General features: G+C 56.0%; 1 protein-coding gene across 8 annotated transcripts in view; it reads right to left on the reverse strand.

Moving 5' to 3' along the window:
• Positions 1-12974, reverse strand: part of RASA4B (RAS p21 protein activator 4B) — a 29270-nt gene extending 16296 nt beyond the window's left edge. For 3 of the 8 annotated variants that reach the window (XM_064295917.1, XM_064295916.1, XM_064295915.1), the window contains exons 1-5: positions 12833-12971; positions 6126-6182; positions 3895-4008; positions 3229-3290; positions 1809-1938 (exon numbers count right to left, since the gene is read on the reverse strand). In XM_064295917.1, coding sequence (XP_064151987.1) covers positions 1809-1938; positions 3229-3290; positions 3895-4008; positions 6126-6182; positions 12833-12897 — 428 coding nt within the window. In that variant the 5' untranslated portion in view covers positions 12898-12971. Of the gene's footprint in view, positions 1-1808; positions 1939-3228; positions 3291-3894; positions 4009-6125; positions 6183-12832 lie in introns of all 8 variants that reach the window. The other 5 variants (XM_064295919.1, XM_064295918.1, XM_064295920.1 and 2 more) reach the window with 3 other exon arrangements.
• Between the last annotated feature and the right edge of the window lie 1067 nt (positions 12975-14041).

Genomic DNA, 14041 nt, shown 5'->3' on the forward strand with positions numbered 1-14041 from the left:
CCGCCCCTCCCTCCCTGACTACCACCCTGCCACCGTGGGTAACTTGTACCCAGTGAAAGGTCTGGGCTCCTCGGTCTGCCTCTGTCAAGTGGTTTGACTGTGGACAGGGCCCCTCTCCATTCTGGGCCCTGACTCCCATGATTGTCCCCCATGTGCCCAGACCTAGGATCCCCCAAGGTGGAAGCCTCAGCTCCTTCTGACTGGGCAGCTGCAGACCAGTTGCCACCCTGCAGTCTGATGGGGGGGATGGAATTGTAGCCATGGCAACAGCCCAGGCCACGGGCCCCACTGCCCTCTGCTCCGGGAGCAGCCTTGGGCAAGGGCAACCTCTCTGAGCCTCCCTTTCCTCCGAAATAAAAGAGATGACAATCCCTAAGTGAGATAACAGGCTTCTAGAACAGCTGCCCCACAATATGCCCCTAATGGGGAAGGGTTGAGATGTGGGGCGCAGATCGCCCTTCCCCTCTCTGCACAGATGGGGCTTTACAGAGGCCAGCCTGGTCACAGCACCCTGACTTAGAACCCTCTGGAGAACTGAGGCCCACCCTCTTCCACATGGTACAAATACCCTTTCTGCCTTTCTCCTTTCCCATATTTTAGGTTGTAAGCCTCTCCTGCTTGCTCTCCTTCTCCCTCAGAACTAAGGGAATTCCAGAGTTTGGCCTTAAAAATCTGCCTGGAAAGGTGAGAAAATGTTCTTTCTTCCCCTGCAGCAAATCGGGCTTTCTGTGCTGCCTCAAAACTCCAGCAATGGCCCAGCCATTGTGTCCCCAACAGTCTCAAGAGGACAGAGCTGAGAGAGGAGATTCCTGGAAGGAGAGGAGGTGAAGGGAGAAAAGCTTTGGCAACTGGGTGGCTGGGAGAAGGGCCCCTGAGCCCCAGGAGCTTGGCAGCATTGGTGAGTATGCTCCCAGAGAGCTGGGCCACAGGAGGAGGGGGTGAGCATGGGGCAGTGTGTGAGGAGGTGGCGAGCATCAGGAGGGGCGTGTCTTCTGTCCACAGCCAACTGTTTTCCACCCAGGGCTGTGCTTCTTCACTGTCCAGCTCCAGAGCAAATGTAAAGCCGGGGAGGGGGGTGGGCAGTCACAGAATGTCCACCCTCCTGCCAGCCCCACCCTCTCCTTACAGCAGAGAAATCTTCACCCTAGAGAGGCTGGCGGGCCACCCGCCCGGGCACATGCGCCCCACAGTGCTGGCTGGACACTGTCCTCCCTGGGGGCACCGCCCTGTGGAGGTGGCCTTAGAGCCAGAGAGGAAGGAGCTTTCTCACGAAGAGTGTGTGACTCACACCCAGGCCCAGACAGAAGCAGGCCTGCAGCTAAAAATACCTTGGTGGGGGGGGGCTGCCGCAGGTGATTCAGGCTCACGGAGCAGGCACCCACCTTCCCATCTGAGTCACTGCCTCTGCTGGGGAGATCCCCCATCCACCCCCGCCATTTGAAGATTCTCACCCTCCCACCCTGCCAAAGACCTCCCCGTGTACGTGTGAAGTACGTATGTACATGTGCGCGCACACACACACGCGCGTGCCAAGTTTGTGTGGGGTTAAACCCTCTCTGTGATGCCTAAATCCCACCATTAGAATACCATCTCGTCCCCTAAGGGACCTATTTTCCTGAGCAGGTCTCCCGGGAAACACCTTCCAGTCAGGGAAGCCCCCTGGATCCTCTCTAGAAAGCAGGCCTTGGTGGGAGGAGGCAGAGCTCTGGAGCCAGGAAGGGGAGGAGGCTCAGCAGCTTCCATGGGTTTCTCTAGCATCATGGGGTCCCTGCAGGCCCACTGCCCCAGTCTCCAGTCCCAAGTCTCACCTGGCCTCCAGTACAGAGCAGCGCAGCCGGCGGGTCCCAGTCCCAGACACCACTTCCAGCCGCAGGTGGATCTCTCCCTGCACCTCCTCATCGGGGTCCACCTCCGTCAGGTGGGCCCACCCACTGAAACCTGTGGGCAGAGGCTCAGCAGGGGCCTGGCCTTTCTCTCTGCGCCCTCCACCCTCATCCCCCACCAGGTGCCAAGGGGCCGCTCCATAATCCCCTCAGACTCTTCTCAAGCACCTGTGAGGTGGGGGCTGTTATTCCCAGTGACTGATCGGGAAACTGAGGCTCAGAAGCTGAGCAACAGCAGGTAGAAGAGCCGAGATTAGAATCCAGGTCCTGGTAACTCCAGGGCCTGTGCCCTCACTGTTGTGCCATGCTGCATTCGGCAGCCCCCACTTGTCATGGGATTGCCCTCTCTGTCCTGAGTCTCTCCATCTTAAAACAAGGGAAGCGTGCTTCTCTGCTAGGGCTGCTTGGAGAAGGGCCCGAGGCCCAAATGAGGAAGTGACAAAGGACCCCGAGGAATGGCATCATTGTGGCTGCTGGGGTCCAGAGGGGCTATCCAAGGCTGTGGGCAGCAGAGGCTTCTGGCCTGGCAAGGGCCACAGGCACTGTGAGTCAGCAAAGTCCCTTCCTCTCCCCCCCGCCCACATGCCTGCCCCAGCCTCAAAGACAGGAGCAGGTGTGTGCTGGGAAGCCCAGGAGACGCTCAGGCCAGCAGAGCCTGAAGCACCTACAAGCTCCTTGTCTGAACCCTCGCCGAGATGGGACTCACCCCGGGAAGGCAGGACCTGCCCAAGGTCATACAGCAACCTTATCGGCATCCCAGGAATCACACCATGGGCCCTTCAGCCCCCAGACATGACCCCTCAGACTGACGACAGAATGGGGACCCCATGAGCCACAGAAGGAGCTGCCCGATGGGGAAGAGGGACACCCACCCTTCAGCAATGGAGTAGGAGAAGGCCCCTTCCCCTGCCTGTACCAGGAGAACCCAAACCTGCTGCTGTCTAGTCAATGCTGACTCAGAGTGACCCTATGGGAGAGAGCAGAACTGCCCCAGAGGGTTTCCAAGGAGTGGCTGCTGGATTTGAGCTACCAACCTTTTGCTTAGCAGCTCAGCTCTTAACCACTGTGCAACCAGGGCTGCAGAGGCCTCAAATCCCACCACCAGCGGCACCTCTTTACCCCAGAGAAGATGCCATCCCAAACCAGAGGCTAAACGGGGTCCCGGAGTCCTGAGGCAGGGGGTGCAGGAGATGGCCACAGGCCCAGGCTTTTGGAGGTTGGAATGAAAGAGCCTAGAGGGAGGGTCCCAGAGCGCGAGGAAGGCAGGGACCAGTGAGGAAGTTCAGAGGGGATCAGAGGAGGGGGCAGCAGGAGCTGGCGGTGGGTTCCCTCCCAGGGATCTTACCCTTAGGGTGGGCAGCCAGAGTGTCCCGCGTCAGGCAGACCTTCCCGATAACATCATCCCGGCTGGAGAGTGGAGCCAAAGTCAGAGCTGGGTGGGGCTATAACACCTGTCCCCTGGGAGCCCAGGACCCCTGCCCTCGCAGTTCGGGGCCCCTGTGGGGAGCAGTCCAGTTGCTCCAGCCACTCGTGGGGGGCCATCAGAGCAGGACCCATGACAAGGGCCAGTTCTGGGAGACTCTTCTCCTGCAGGCGCTGGATCCTGGGCACTTGCATGGGCACGTGCTGCTTCTGCAGACGAACCAACATGTGTGCCCTCATACCTGCTAAGCTCATGCTCTGGGTGCCCATTCATGGCTCACTCCCCCATGCACACCTAGCCCGTACGCACTGGTGCACACACACAATTCCTGCATGTGCACACATACCATGTCGTGCAGGCACCATGAATCTACATTCACAGACACCCACCTGCTCAAACCCTGCATCCGTCAACCCCTCCTGGGTTCCCCTTCCCTCTAGGTACTGAAGGGAACAAACATAGAAGGGTATACACACAGAAGGGCTGCAAAGAGGATGCAAAGCACCCAGTGGAACCAGCAGTGAAATGGGCCAGGGAGGGGGCAGATGTTCAATGCCAGACCCCATGTGAAAAGTGGTGCCCACTCACCTGAGGGCATCCTCGTCCATGACATAGAAGGCCACAGAGTGGAAGGTGGGGGGCAGGTGCACTTGATACTCCTCACCCCAGAAGGGGCACAGGGTCTTCCACACCGTGGCAGTCCTACAGGAGAAGCCTTTAGCATCTTCCCAGGCCACTCCCATGCCCTGGGCTAGAGCAAGGCGGGAGGCTGTGTAAAGGGAGCCCATCTTTGTCCACAACCCCTTCCCACACCCAGTGAAGACAATTGGCTCTGTCCTCTGATGTCTTCTTGTCCTAGATTCCATCCTCCACCAACACTCATTCCTTCCCTGATTTTCCTCTATCCTAAGTGGGCCAGAGGCCTGTGTCTTTCAAGCCGTTTTACGTTTAAGGAAACTGAGACTAGAGGTGGTAGTAGCTGGCCTTAGGTTACACGGCACAGTAGCAGCAGAGCCGGGACCAGACCTGGCCTCCGAGCCCCACCTCAGGTACTGACGCTGAGCGGACTCACTGAGGGTGGAGGCAGGAGGCTGGCCAACCTGACTTTGGAGCAGGGCAGTCCTCCCGGGAGGGACTGGGATGAAGATCCACAAGGTCTTATCTGGGCAGGTCCTCACCCAGCTCAGGCTAAACTCCTGGGCATCTGAGCCTTCAACTCACGGGACTCCACAGGGTATGTTTGTATGGGGAGCTAAAGCCTCCCAGGACTGGCATGAAAGCTCAAGGAACCACCTTCACCCCAGCCACTTCTCAGGCAGGTCACTTGAGCTCTGGGGCCTCAGTGTCCCTGTCATTGAGACAATCAGAGCCACCATACCCCTCTCCCTGCCTTGATGGCCGTGGTTTAGAGAGAATCTAGAGAAAAAACTGGGGTCCTGCTTGCAGGTAGGGAAGAACTGTAGTCTGGTGGCCTTGGCCAGGGGTCGGCAATGGAGACTCAGGCAAGCAGAGCAGCTGGAGCACCTCTGGCCATTCACCTGGAGACAGGGGTCTGCATGAGGGAGGGGACAGGACATCAAAGACCCTGCCTTAGGCCTGGCCCAGAGATGGGGAGACCCTGTGTGCAGTAAAGGATTAACTCAGTCTGATGTCCACACCCTGCACATTAAGGTTTGGCTCTTGACTTGCTCCTGGGATGTAACCTTTAAGCCCTTGGAATATCCTGCTTGATAAGAGTGTCTTTGTTCACCCAGGCCCCTGGGCCATGCCAGATAGTCTATGCTCACAGTGCGATTTATAGTGGGAGCCTTGGGCCCTGTGCTATGGATTTGACCTCGAGGGATTAGAGATGAAGGTCAGCCACTCGGGTGTTCAGCCATGTCTGTATGACCAACTCCAGTAAAAACTCTGGACACCAAGGCTCAGATGAGCTTCCCTGGTTGGCAACACTCCACGTGTGTTGTCACACATCATTGCTGGGAGAAGCAAGCATTGTTCGCAGGACTCCACTGGGAGAAGACAACTGGAAACTTGTGCTTGATGTCTCCCGGACCCTGCCTCGTGCACCTCTTCCCTTGGCTGATTTTAGTCTTTATCCTTTTGCTATTATTAATAAACCACACCTGTGACAATAATGGCTTTTCTGAGTTCCATGAGTCCTTCTAGTGAATTATTGAACCTGAGAGTAGTCTTGGGGACCCCCAAACAGCACAGTGGAGGAAGGGGCATCCAGGGAAAGTGATCCTTCTGGGAATAGGCTGGAGACTCCCAGCCTGGAGAGGAGCAGTCTTTATGGGGGTCATCACTGTGGAACTGTCTCAGGGGAGGGTGCCCCGAGTGAGAGCAAGGACCAGGGTGGGGAGAAGAGCATTGCAGAAGGAGCTCAGGCTTTGGAGTCAGCCAGACTTGCATTGTAGTCTAGCTTTGCCACTTACTAGGTTTGTGACCTCTGAGCCTCAGTTTTCTCACCTGTAAGCAAGGTTTAATGATACAGTATCTGGCTCATTGTAAGAATTAAATAGAGACAGTGCTCAATTAAAGGAGAGCCATTGTGACATGGTTATAAGCATCACCACCATTTCTCCCTCATGAGCCAGAGGCCCTTGGCCAAGCTCCCAGCCCCACATAGGTAATCACTGACCAGGTGTGTCAGGGCATGGTTGGGGGGGTCTCCAGGGGATTAGGTGCTCCAAGCCCTCACCCATCTCTGCACAAAATCCACCCCCCACTGGGAGTGTGAGATGGAGTGAGCAGGGGAGGTGAAGTATGCTCAGGGAGGAAGCCCATCTCAGCCCCTAGTCCTGGGGGGTGGGCAGTACCTGATAATGGGCTCATTGTCCACCTTCACAATGCAGTAGGGGTCACTGCTGCCGGTGCTGCAAAACAGACAAACGAGAGGAGGGGGTGAGCAGGAGGTCAGCCAAGGACAGGCCTCCTAGCCCGCTTCCCAGGCTCTCGGTGACCCCAGGAAAAGGTTTTGGGGTGTTGGACCAGGGTCCAAAGGCTTTTCAGCCCAAAACATGTGTCCCCTGCTCAGTCTGGGTGGGAGGTAATGAGGAAAAGATAGGAGTCCACACCAAAGCTCCCCTGCCCAGGCCTGGGGGGTGGAGGGAGGAGAGGGATACACTGCTCATGCCTCTGTGGGGAAAGGGTGCTTGTTCCTGCCTACCCCACCCCACCCCAGCTGGCCTGTTCTGGGGAGGCAGGGGACAGCAGTCAGAACAGCCTGCCTGGGGCTCCCCTTTGCTCTTGCTGTGCCTCCTGCCTGGAATGTCCTCCCACTTTTCCCAGCCTCAGTTCCCCTCTAAGGACCCCCAGTCCCAGAGGCTGAGGGTACTACTCGTTGGGACCCTGCTCGGCTCTCCCTCACCCTCCAGCACTGCTCAGGATGCAAAGACGTCAGTGCTTCCCTCACTGACTACCTGCTACTTGACGTGTGGACCGTTGCTGTGGCCCCAGGCCTAGCCCGGGGCTCGGCACAGGACAGGGGTGCTGTGAGTATTTGTTGAATGAGTAAGCAGTTAAATAAGAAAATACAACCGTCTGCCCTCAGGAGCTGCCAGCCATCTGGGAAAGACAAGGACTGGGGACAGCAAACCAGGGACTGCACAATTGGATGTGGGGCTGTGGGGGATTCCTGGAGTTGGAGGGGCGTCCAGCCAGGCTCAGGGATGGTACTGTGAAAGGGGGGAAGGGAGGACACCCTGGAGAACTGCCGCATCAGCCTGGGGTCCATTAAAAGGAAGTATGTATTTGCATGTCAGAAAAATTTTTTTTTTTTTTATTTTTTTTTTTATGTCAGAGGTTGGGGAATTCCAAGCCCTGCTTCCCTTCTCAAAAGGGGCCCCACTGGCAGAGGAAGCCACTCAGGAAAAACATCTCCAAAAGCTCTCCTGACAATGGAAATCCCTGCCAAAACTCAGTTTTCCCACCTGTAAAGTGGGAATTCTAATCCCAGCTGATAGGGTTGCTCAGTCAATGTTAGCGCAGCCTGAGACTCCTTGCTCATCTGCCTGTAAACTACCCCCACCATTACCCAAGAGCCCCGCCTCCAGGGAGCCCTCTGTGAACACTCCAGCTTGCATCCCACCCACCCCAAAGCCAGAAGACTCCAGGCCTCAAGCAATCAGCCCCCTGTGTACCCCAAGTGGTAGGCTGGGCCGAAGAGCCAGGAGCCGGGCACGTACAGCCGATTCTTCATTATTGGTGGTAGTTATGTTCTACAGAGTTGCTGCAAACACTGAATTAGTGAATTCTGAGCCATTGTTCCTACAGAATGTGCACAGTCAGGTTCCTCCGAGCCTCTGGCCTGATTTTTGTCAGGAAGTAAATACATTTTTTTATGTTTCTGTTTAAAAAACCAAAACCAAAACCAAACCCGTTGCCATCGAGTCCATTCCGATTCATAGCGACTGTAGAACAGAATAGAACTGCCCCATAGAGTTTCCAAGGAGCGCCTGGTGGGTTCGAACTAACCTTTTGGTTAGCAGCCGTGGCACTTAACCACTATGCCACCAGGGTTTCCGTGTTCCTGTTTAAGGACACCTTATTTAATATATATTGTTGACTCATTAACACTAAACTCATGGCCAACAGCGCTGAAACATGTGCCTGAAGGAAGCTTATCTAACACACGTGTTTTCCCCGTAAGGCACGTCACAGCCTTCTTGAGCTTAGAACACTAGACAAGCACTTCAGCACGATTCTTGGGGGCCATTTTAAACAGTAAAATGGCCACAAAAAACACAAAAATGCCAGCAATAAACAGACCATGTAAAGGACCCTTGTTCCCAGTGTTGGAGCTGAGACAAAAAGGCAAGTGTCGCCTTGCTAGACCTCAGCTAGGAATGTGCACGTCGGGCAACTCGAATTTTGTGCTGCTTGCACTGTGCATGACCAGGAATGACTGCGAAAGTGCCATGAGTATTGATTTGGGGGTTACAAATGAATTTTACAAGTAGGTAAATTCACAAATTTAGAATCCACCAATGAGGAGCAACTGTGTTTGTACAAGGAGCTCAGAAGCCGAAGGGGAGATCAGGGTAGGCTAAGGTGCGCAGGCTCTGCGACTATCTGGGCTTCCCCCAGCACAAGGCCACCGCTGCCCTGCTACCATCTCTGACTCAGTGGCCCTTTGGGGGCAGAAAACCTCTTGCTTTTCTCTGTGGGCCCAGCACTGCCCCGTGCTCAGCTCTGCCCCATGCTCAGCTCTCACACAGTGACCGAATAAGTGAATGGATTCATGAATGAATGGTGAGGCTGGGGCTCGTGTTTCAGGCAGAATCACTGGTGTGGGCAAAGGCCTGGAAGCCGAGACAGATGGGGGGTGCTGAGGCAGCAATGGGCTGGGTGGCTCGATCACAGGGGTGCAAAGGGGACAGTGTCAGAGTGGGCGGAGGTCAGGTTTAAGAACCAGGGCCCGACTATGGCTCCCTGGTGGACTATTAGAACCTGTTCCCCTTGCCAGTGCCCTCAGCCCCACTGAGGCCCCTAAGCTGCTCCCCTGTCCCACTTCTCCTTTCCAGCCAGCCGCCTCTGGCCCTGCCCGGCTACTTGTGGGACCTCTATATTTAGGCCCGTGGCAGTTTCCAGGCTGCGGAAGGGGGAGGATCAGGGCAAACCCCAAAATAGTCCCAGGCCCATCCCCAGGGCCACTGGGTGTGGGAGCTAGTGGGTCACTGGTCACCATGAGACTCAACTCCTGCCTGGCTGACTCCGGTACCCAGGGACAGGAGACAGTGGGAAGGAAACAAGGTGGGTGCAGGCAGGCTCTAGATGCGGTTGGTGATGGGGGACAGAGCTGTGCTTGTGGCCTTAGTGGAACAAAAACCCATGAATGGAAGTGGCAGAGAGGCAGGTGGCAGCTCTGTGTGAGGACAGCTCCCTCCTCAGAACTATCTCAGTCAAGATGGACCACTATAGAGTTTTAGGGTCATGGTTTCATGGGACATCCCAGTTAATTGGCCTAATGACATGTTTAGTTCTTCTGTTCTACCTCCTAGTTTGTTGTGTAGTGCCTTGGGTCTTAAAAGCTTGCATGCAGCCATCCAAGGCACAACAATTGGTATCTATTCACCTGGAGCAACAGAGGAAGAAGGAGAGTCAGAAGCAGGATGAGGAAATGGAATGTGTGGCTAATTGCTTCCTTTGCCATGAGACCAGAAGAGCTGGATGGTGTCCAGCTACCATTACCGAACATTTTGATCAAAGACTCCACAGTAGAATTCTGATCAAAAGGGGGAAAATACAGAACAGAATTTCAAATTCTCAGGGACTCCAGACTTTCTGGAGCCACGAATGCTGCCTAAATACCTGAAACTTGCCCTAGATAATCTTTAAACCTTAAACCAAAAATATCTCCTAAAGTCTCCTTAAAATCAAACCATAGTTTAGCTTAACTAGTAAAAAATGTCTGCCTTGAGCATTATGCTTTTTTAAGAACTATCTATATGGGATCAAACTGACAACAGCAACTCCGAAGATGAGACAGGAACCTTAGGAGGCAGTGAGTTTATATAAATGAGGGAAGAACAACTCAGTAAAGGAGGGTAAGTACGGTTACACAACTAGAAAAACGTAATTAATGTCACTGAAGTGTACGAGTAGAAACCATTGTACTGGTGTATGTTCTGCTGTATATATTCTCAACAACAAAATTAAAAAAGGACCACTATGGGAAGTGGTGAGCTCCCTGTCTTCAGAAGTGTGCGAGCCCCGACCGGAGGAGACGCTGTTCCGGAGACGGCACTCAACACGGACCACTTTTCTTCTCTAAACCTCTGCAACCCCCGCAGCCAAATGCTTTGCATAGGATTTGTGAGGCTCCTGCCCACTGAGCCCCACGGCAAGCTTGCAACCTTGGTCCAGCCAGGATCCCTGGCCCATTCCAGCAGCAGGCAGAGTGGATTTGACCCCCGACTTCTTTACCTACTGTGTGGCCTTGGCAAATTATTTAAATATCCTGGGCCTTGGTGGCATAGTGGTTAAGTGCTACAGCTGCTAACCAAGAGGTCAGCAGTTCGAATCCACCAGGCGCTCCTTGGAAACTCTATGGGGCAGTTCTACTCTGTCCTATGGGGTCACTATGAGTCGGAATCAACTCAATGGCAGTGGGTTTGGTTTTTGGGTTTGGGCCTTGGTTTCCCCATCTGCAAACGGAGCATATCTACCTTCTAAAAACCCGTTCCCACCGAGTCAATTCCGACTCATAGCGACCTCATAGGACAGAGTAGAACTGCCCCGTAGAGTTTCCAAGGAGCGCCTGGTGGACTTGAACTGGCAGCTTTTTGATTAGCAGCTATAGCTCTTAACCACTATGCCACCAGGGTTTCCATCTACCTTCGAGGGCTAATAAAAAGATTAAATGGGAAGGTCCTAGACATCTCTTATTCCCCCTACTATGGACCAGGTAGGTGTCCCTCAGGGACCCCGAATGTCAAGACAAATGAGTCATGGACCCTGCCCTCAGTCAGGCAGGCAGGCAGCCTGGGAAGGAGCAACTGCTATACAAGGGCTGCATTCTCACCCAGCAGACCCAAAGTGCTGGAGGGCACAAAGCCGGGGCAAGGCCTGAGAGCTCAGAAAAAGCTCTAGAGAGATGTTTGAGAGGGGTCCTGAAGGACGCATAGGAGTTTTCTGAAGGACTCTGAATTGAGTGCTGTGGAGGCAGAAGGCCTCAAATATATGCAAAGGTAGGTCTGTCAAGGGCAGTAGTCAAATGTGCAGGGCTGAGGGGGCTGTGGCCAGGTTTAAGGGAGGGTCAACGGGTCAGAACTGTGTTAGAGGAGTCCACCAGGCACTACAGGGAAGGCAGGGAAGAGGTGGTGAGGGGAGGTGGGTAGGGCAGGTAGGGGGGCAGGTGATAAAAGAGATTCTGGAGGCAGAATCAACAGGACATGGGGGCCCCAGGATAAAGGCACCTTGCCCAAAGTCCCTCAGCTATGTAGAGGCAGGGCTGGGTGGGTGGGTGAGCACCTTGGTTCCCAGGTAGGCACAGCCCACGAGCCTCACTGCCCTGGGCTGGTAAGAGCCTGGAGCAAGCATTAGAACCAGCTGCTGTGGGGACGGAGGGAGGTGACAGACGGAGGGGCTGCTCCTCCCAGCTGCCATCAGCCAGAGGAGGCCAAGATGACCTAGTTTCTGGTGCCAGCATGGGGGCTGCTTATAGACAGGGCCTTGGGGCTGAGAGCCTCTTCAGACCTCATCTGCCTTCCCACTCCAGAGACCCCATTCCCAGTCCCTGCCCACCTCATCCATGCTCAGAAACCCACCCTTGAGACCTCTCATCCCCTCCCTCACCCATTGCCATAGCAACTGCTGAGCCTGGCCTTAGCAGGCCCAAGGGGCCTTGAATTGGAACTGCTTACAGCCAGCACTGAGCGTGAGTTCGGGAGGCACTCACGGAGGCAGTGTACATGTGAGAGAAACGCCCTTGTCCCCCACCTCAGGATCACCACCTCTTTGCATCCAGGAGCCTGCTGAGGAGCCGGGGGTGGGGAGGCTTCAGCCCAGAAGACTTTGGACCCTATGCCACCTCCCTCCCCCTGCTCCAGGCAGCTAGTGCCCCTTGAGCTGAGTGTTTTCAACTTCTCCCATCTGGGAGGGATTTCAACCCCCACCTTACAGAAGGGAAAACTGAGGCCTTGGGAGCAGAGACCTGCCTAAGGCTGCAGACAAGACAGCTGGTGGCAGAGCCAGGATGGGGAGTCAGGGGTCGGACAGCTCAGTCCTGCTGACCTTCTCGAAGGGTGGAACAATGGGTCCCTGAAATCTTCTCCCCAAATCTGGCTGAGGGTCAATGAAAGTCCTAGATACTAGGCTGGGCCACTTGGAGCCAGCACTTCTTTGAGCCTGGGATGCTGGGAAGTGCCTCGCTGGTTGTGAGGCTTATAGGGGGTGGTTTGGGTAAAGCTGAGGACACAAGGAATGGCACTACCCAGTCTCCCGGGTTTTGCAGGAATCCTGGCCTCCTGACCTGGACTCTTCTCTCTCTCCATAGCTGTTCAGCCCTTCTCAAGTGCCCAACACCAAGCCCAGTGACAGCCCCTGGACCCCAGGGGAAGGTGGGAGGGACAGACGTGTCAGGTGCACACTCCGCGGCACTGATGGCTTGGAACTACTAAGAAAGATACCTCATTTCTAGGGGATACCCCCGCCCCTCTCCAGCCACACCCCTGACAGTTCACCAGGATGTCTTCCCAGCATGTCTTCCCAGTCCTATCAAAGCCCCTTCCCTTCTAGATTCTCTCTTTGCTCCGTCCCTGCTCACTACACCTCCTCACAGACCCCAGACGCCTCCTCAGTCCCCGGCCTTCACTGACATCCTCTTCCTCTACTGTCACCTCCTGTCTGGCGCTTGCAATAAATCCTACTGTCCCCATTTTCCCTACCAGTTCCCCACCCCGCCCACACGCCACACCCTCGTCGCTGCTCCACTTGCGGGCTGTGTGCACCCCGGAAAGGTCAGGCGTTAAGGGGCGGCACCCCTCCCCGGAAAGTTGGGGCTCCCACCCCTGGCCGCGCTCACATGTCCTTGGCAGGCAGGTTCTTCCCCTCCACGATGCGGATGGAGAGCGAGCTGCGCTTGGCCATCGCGGGTCCGCGTCGCGGGGTCTTGGCCCCGGGCAGCTACACGGAGGACCCGGTGCAGCGGGCGGCCGCCGGCGAGCGCAGGACTGGGCGCCACGGGGGGCGGGCCGCGCCGGCTGGGGGAGGGAGCGCGGGGGGTGGCCTCGCTCCCACTTCATTTACACCCTCCCCCGTCCCACGTGCGGGGACACTACGCCCCGGCAGGCCAATCAGCGGCCGGGCTTTCCGGGGTGGGCGGGGAAGGCCCGGGCTGCGGCTCTCATTGGCTGCTTGGGGACAGGGGCGGGGCGGGGCCTGCGCTGAGGCGCGGGGAGTGCTGTGCCTCGGGGTGGATGCCCCTCGAGGCGGGTGGAGACGACCAGCTCCCAGCAGCTCTGCGGCACCGACGTGGGCGGGTGGGCGGTGTCCGAGTGGGCGTACCAAGGAGCCCAGGGGGGTGGGCAAGTGCAGGGGGCGTGCAGGCTGGAGGGCGGGAGGAGGAGGCACTGCCCACCGGACCGGCAGCCTGGCCTCGGAGTGTGACGCGTGGGGACTCTTCCTGAATGTATGATGAATGAATGAACAATTGGACACACTTAGCACGCAGTGTTTGTGTTAGAGCCGCCTCGGCCCAGAAGTAGGCTGGGGAGAGCCAGGACAGCCCAGATGTTTTAAGCACCTGCTGACACCTGGATTTTATACAGAACACACCAGGCGGGGTTATACCTCATTTACGTGTCCTACACCCTACGCAGTGGGAACCCGCGTTCCCATTACACAGATGAGTCGCTTAGGTCCACAGAGGGGGAGTCATCAGTTGGAAGTCAGCAGGTCACCCAGCTGGTACTCCATGACCACGGGTCTTTCTACTGGGTCACCATCCTTGCCCCAAACTCAGTGTCCCGAGCTGAGTGTCTAGAATTGCCCACCTTCGTGGTTCTAGTTCTGTGGCTGGCACGGTGGCGACTGGCCCTGGGCAGCTGGCTTCTCAGGGCACCATTGCGGCAAGTGTGACTACAGACTTGGGTTCCAACTCAGCTCTGCCACACCCTTGCTGGGTGACCCTGGGCCACTGCCTGAACTTCTCTGAGCTGGTTTCATTTCATCACCTGCTAAGAGGAAGCAGTAACATCTGCCAAAGATACCTAGGAGATACTGTGTGTGTGTT

The sequence above is a fragment of the Loxodonta africana genome, chromosome 12 (genome assembly GCF_030014295.1).
Source record: "Loxodonta africana isolate mLoxAfr1 chromosome 12, mLoxAfr1.hap2, whole genome shotgun sequence".
In the NCBI taxonomy this organism is placed as follows: domain Eukaryota; kingdom Metazoa; phylum Chordata; class Mammalia; order Proboscidea; family Elephantidae; genus Loxodonta; species Loxodonta africana.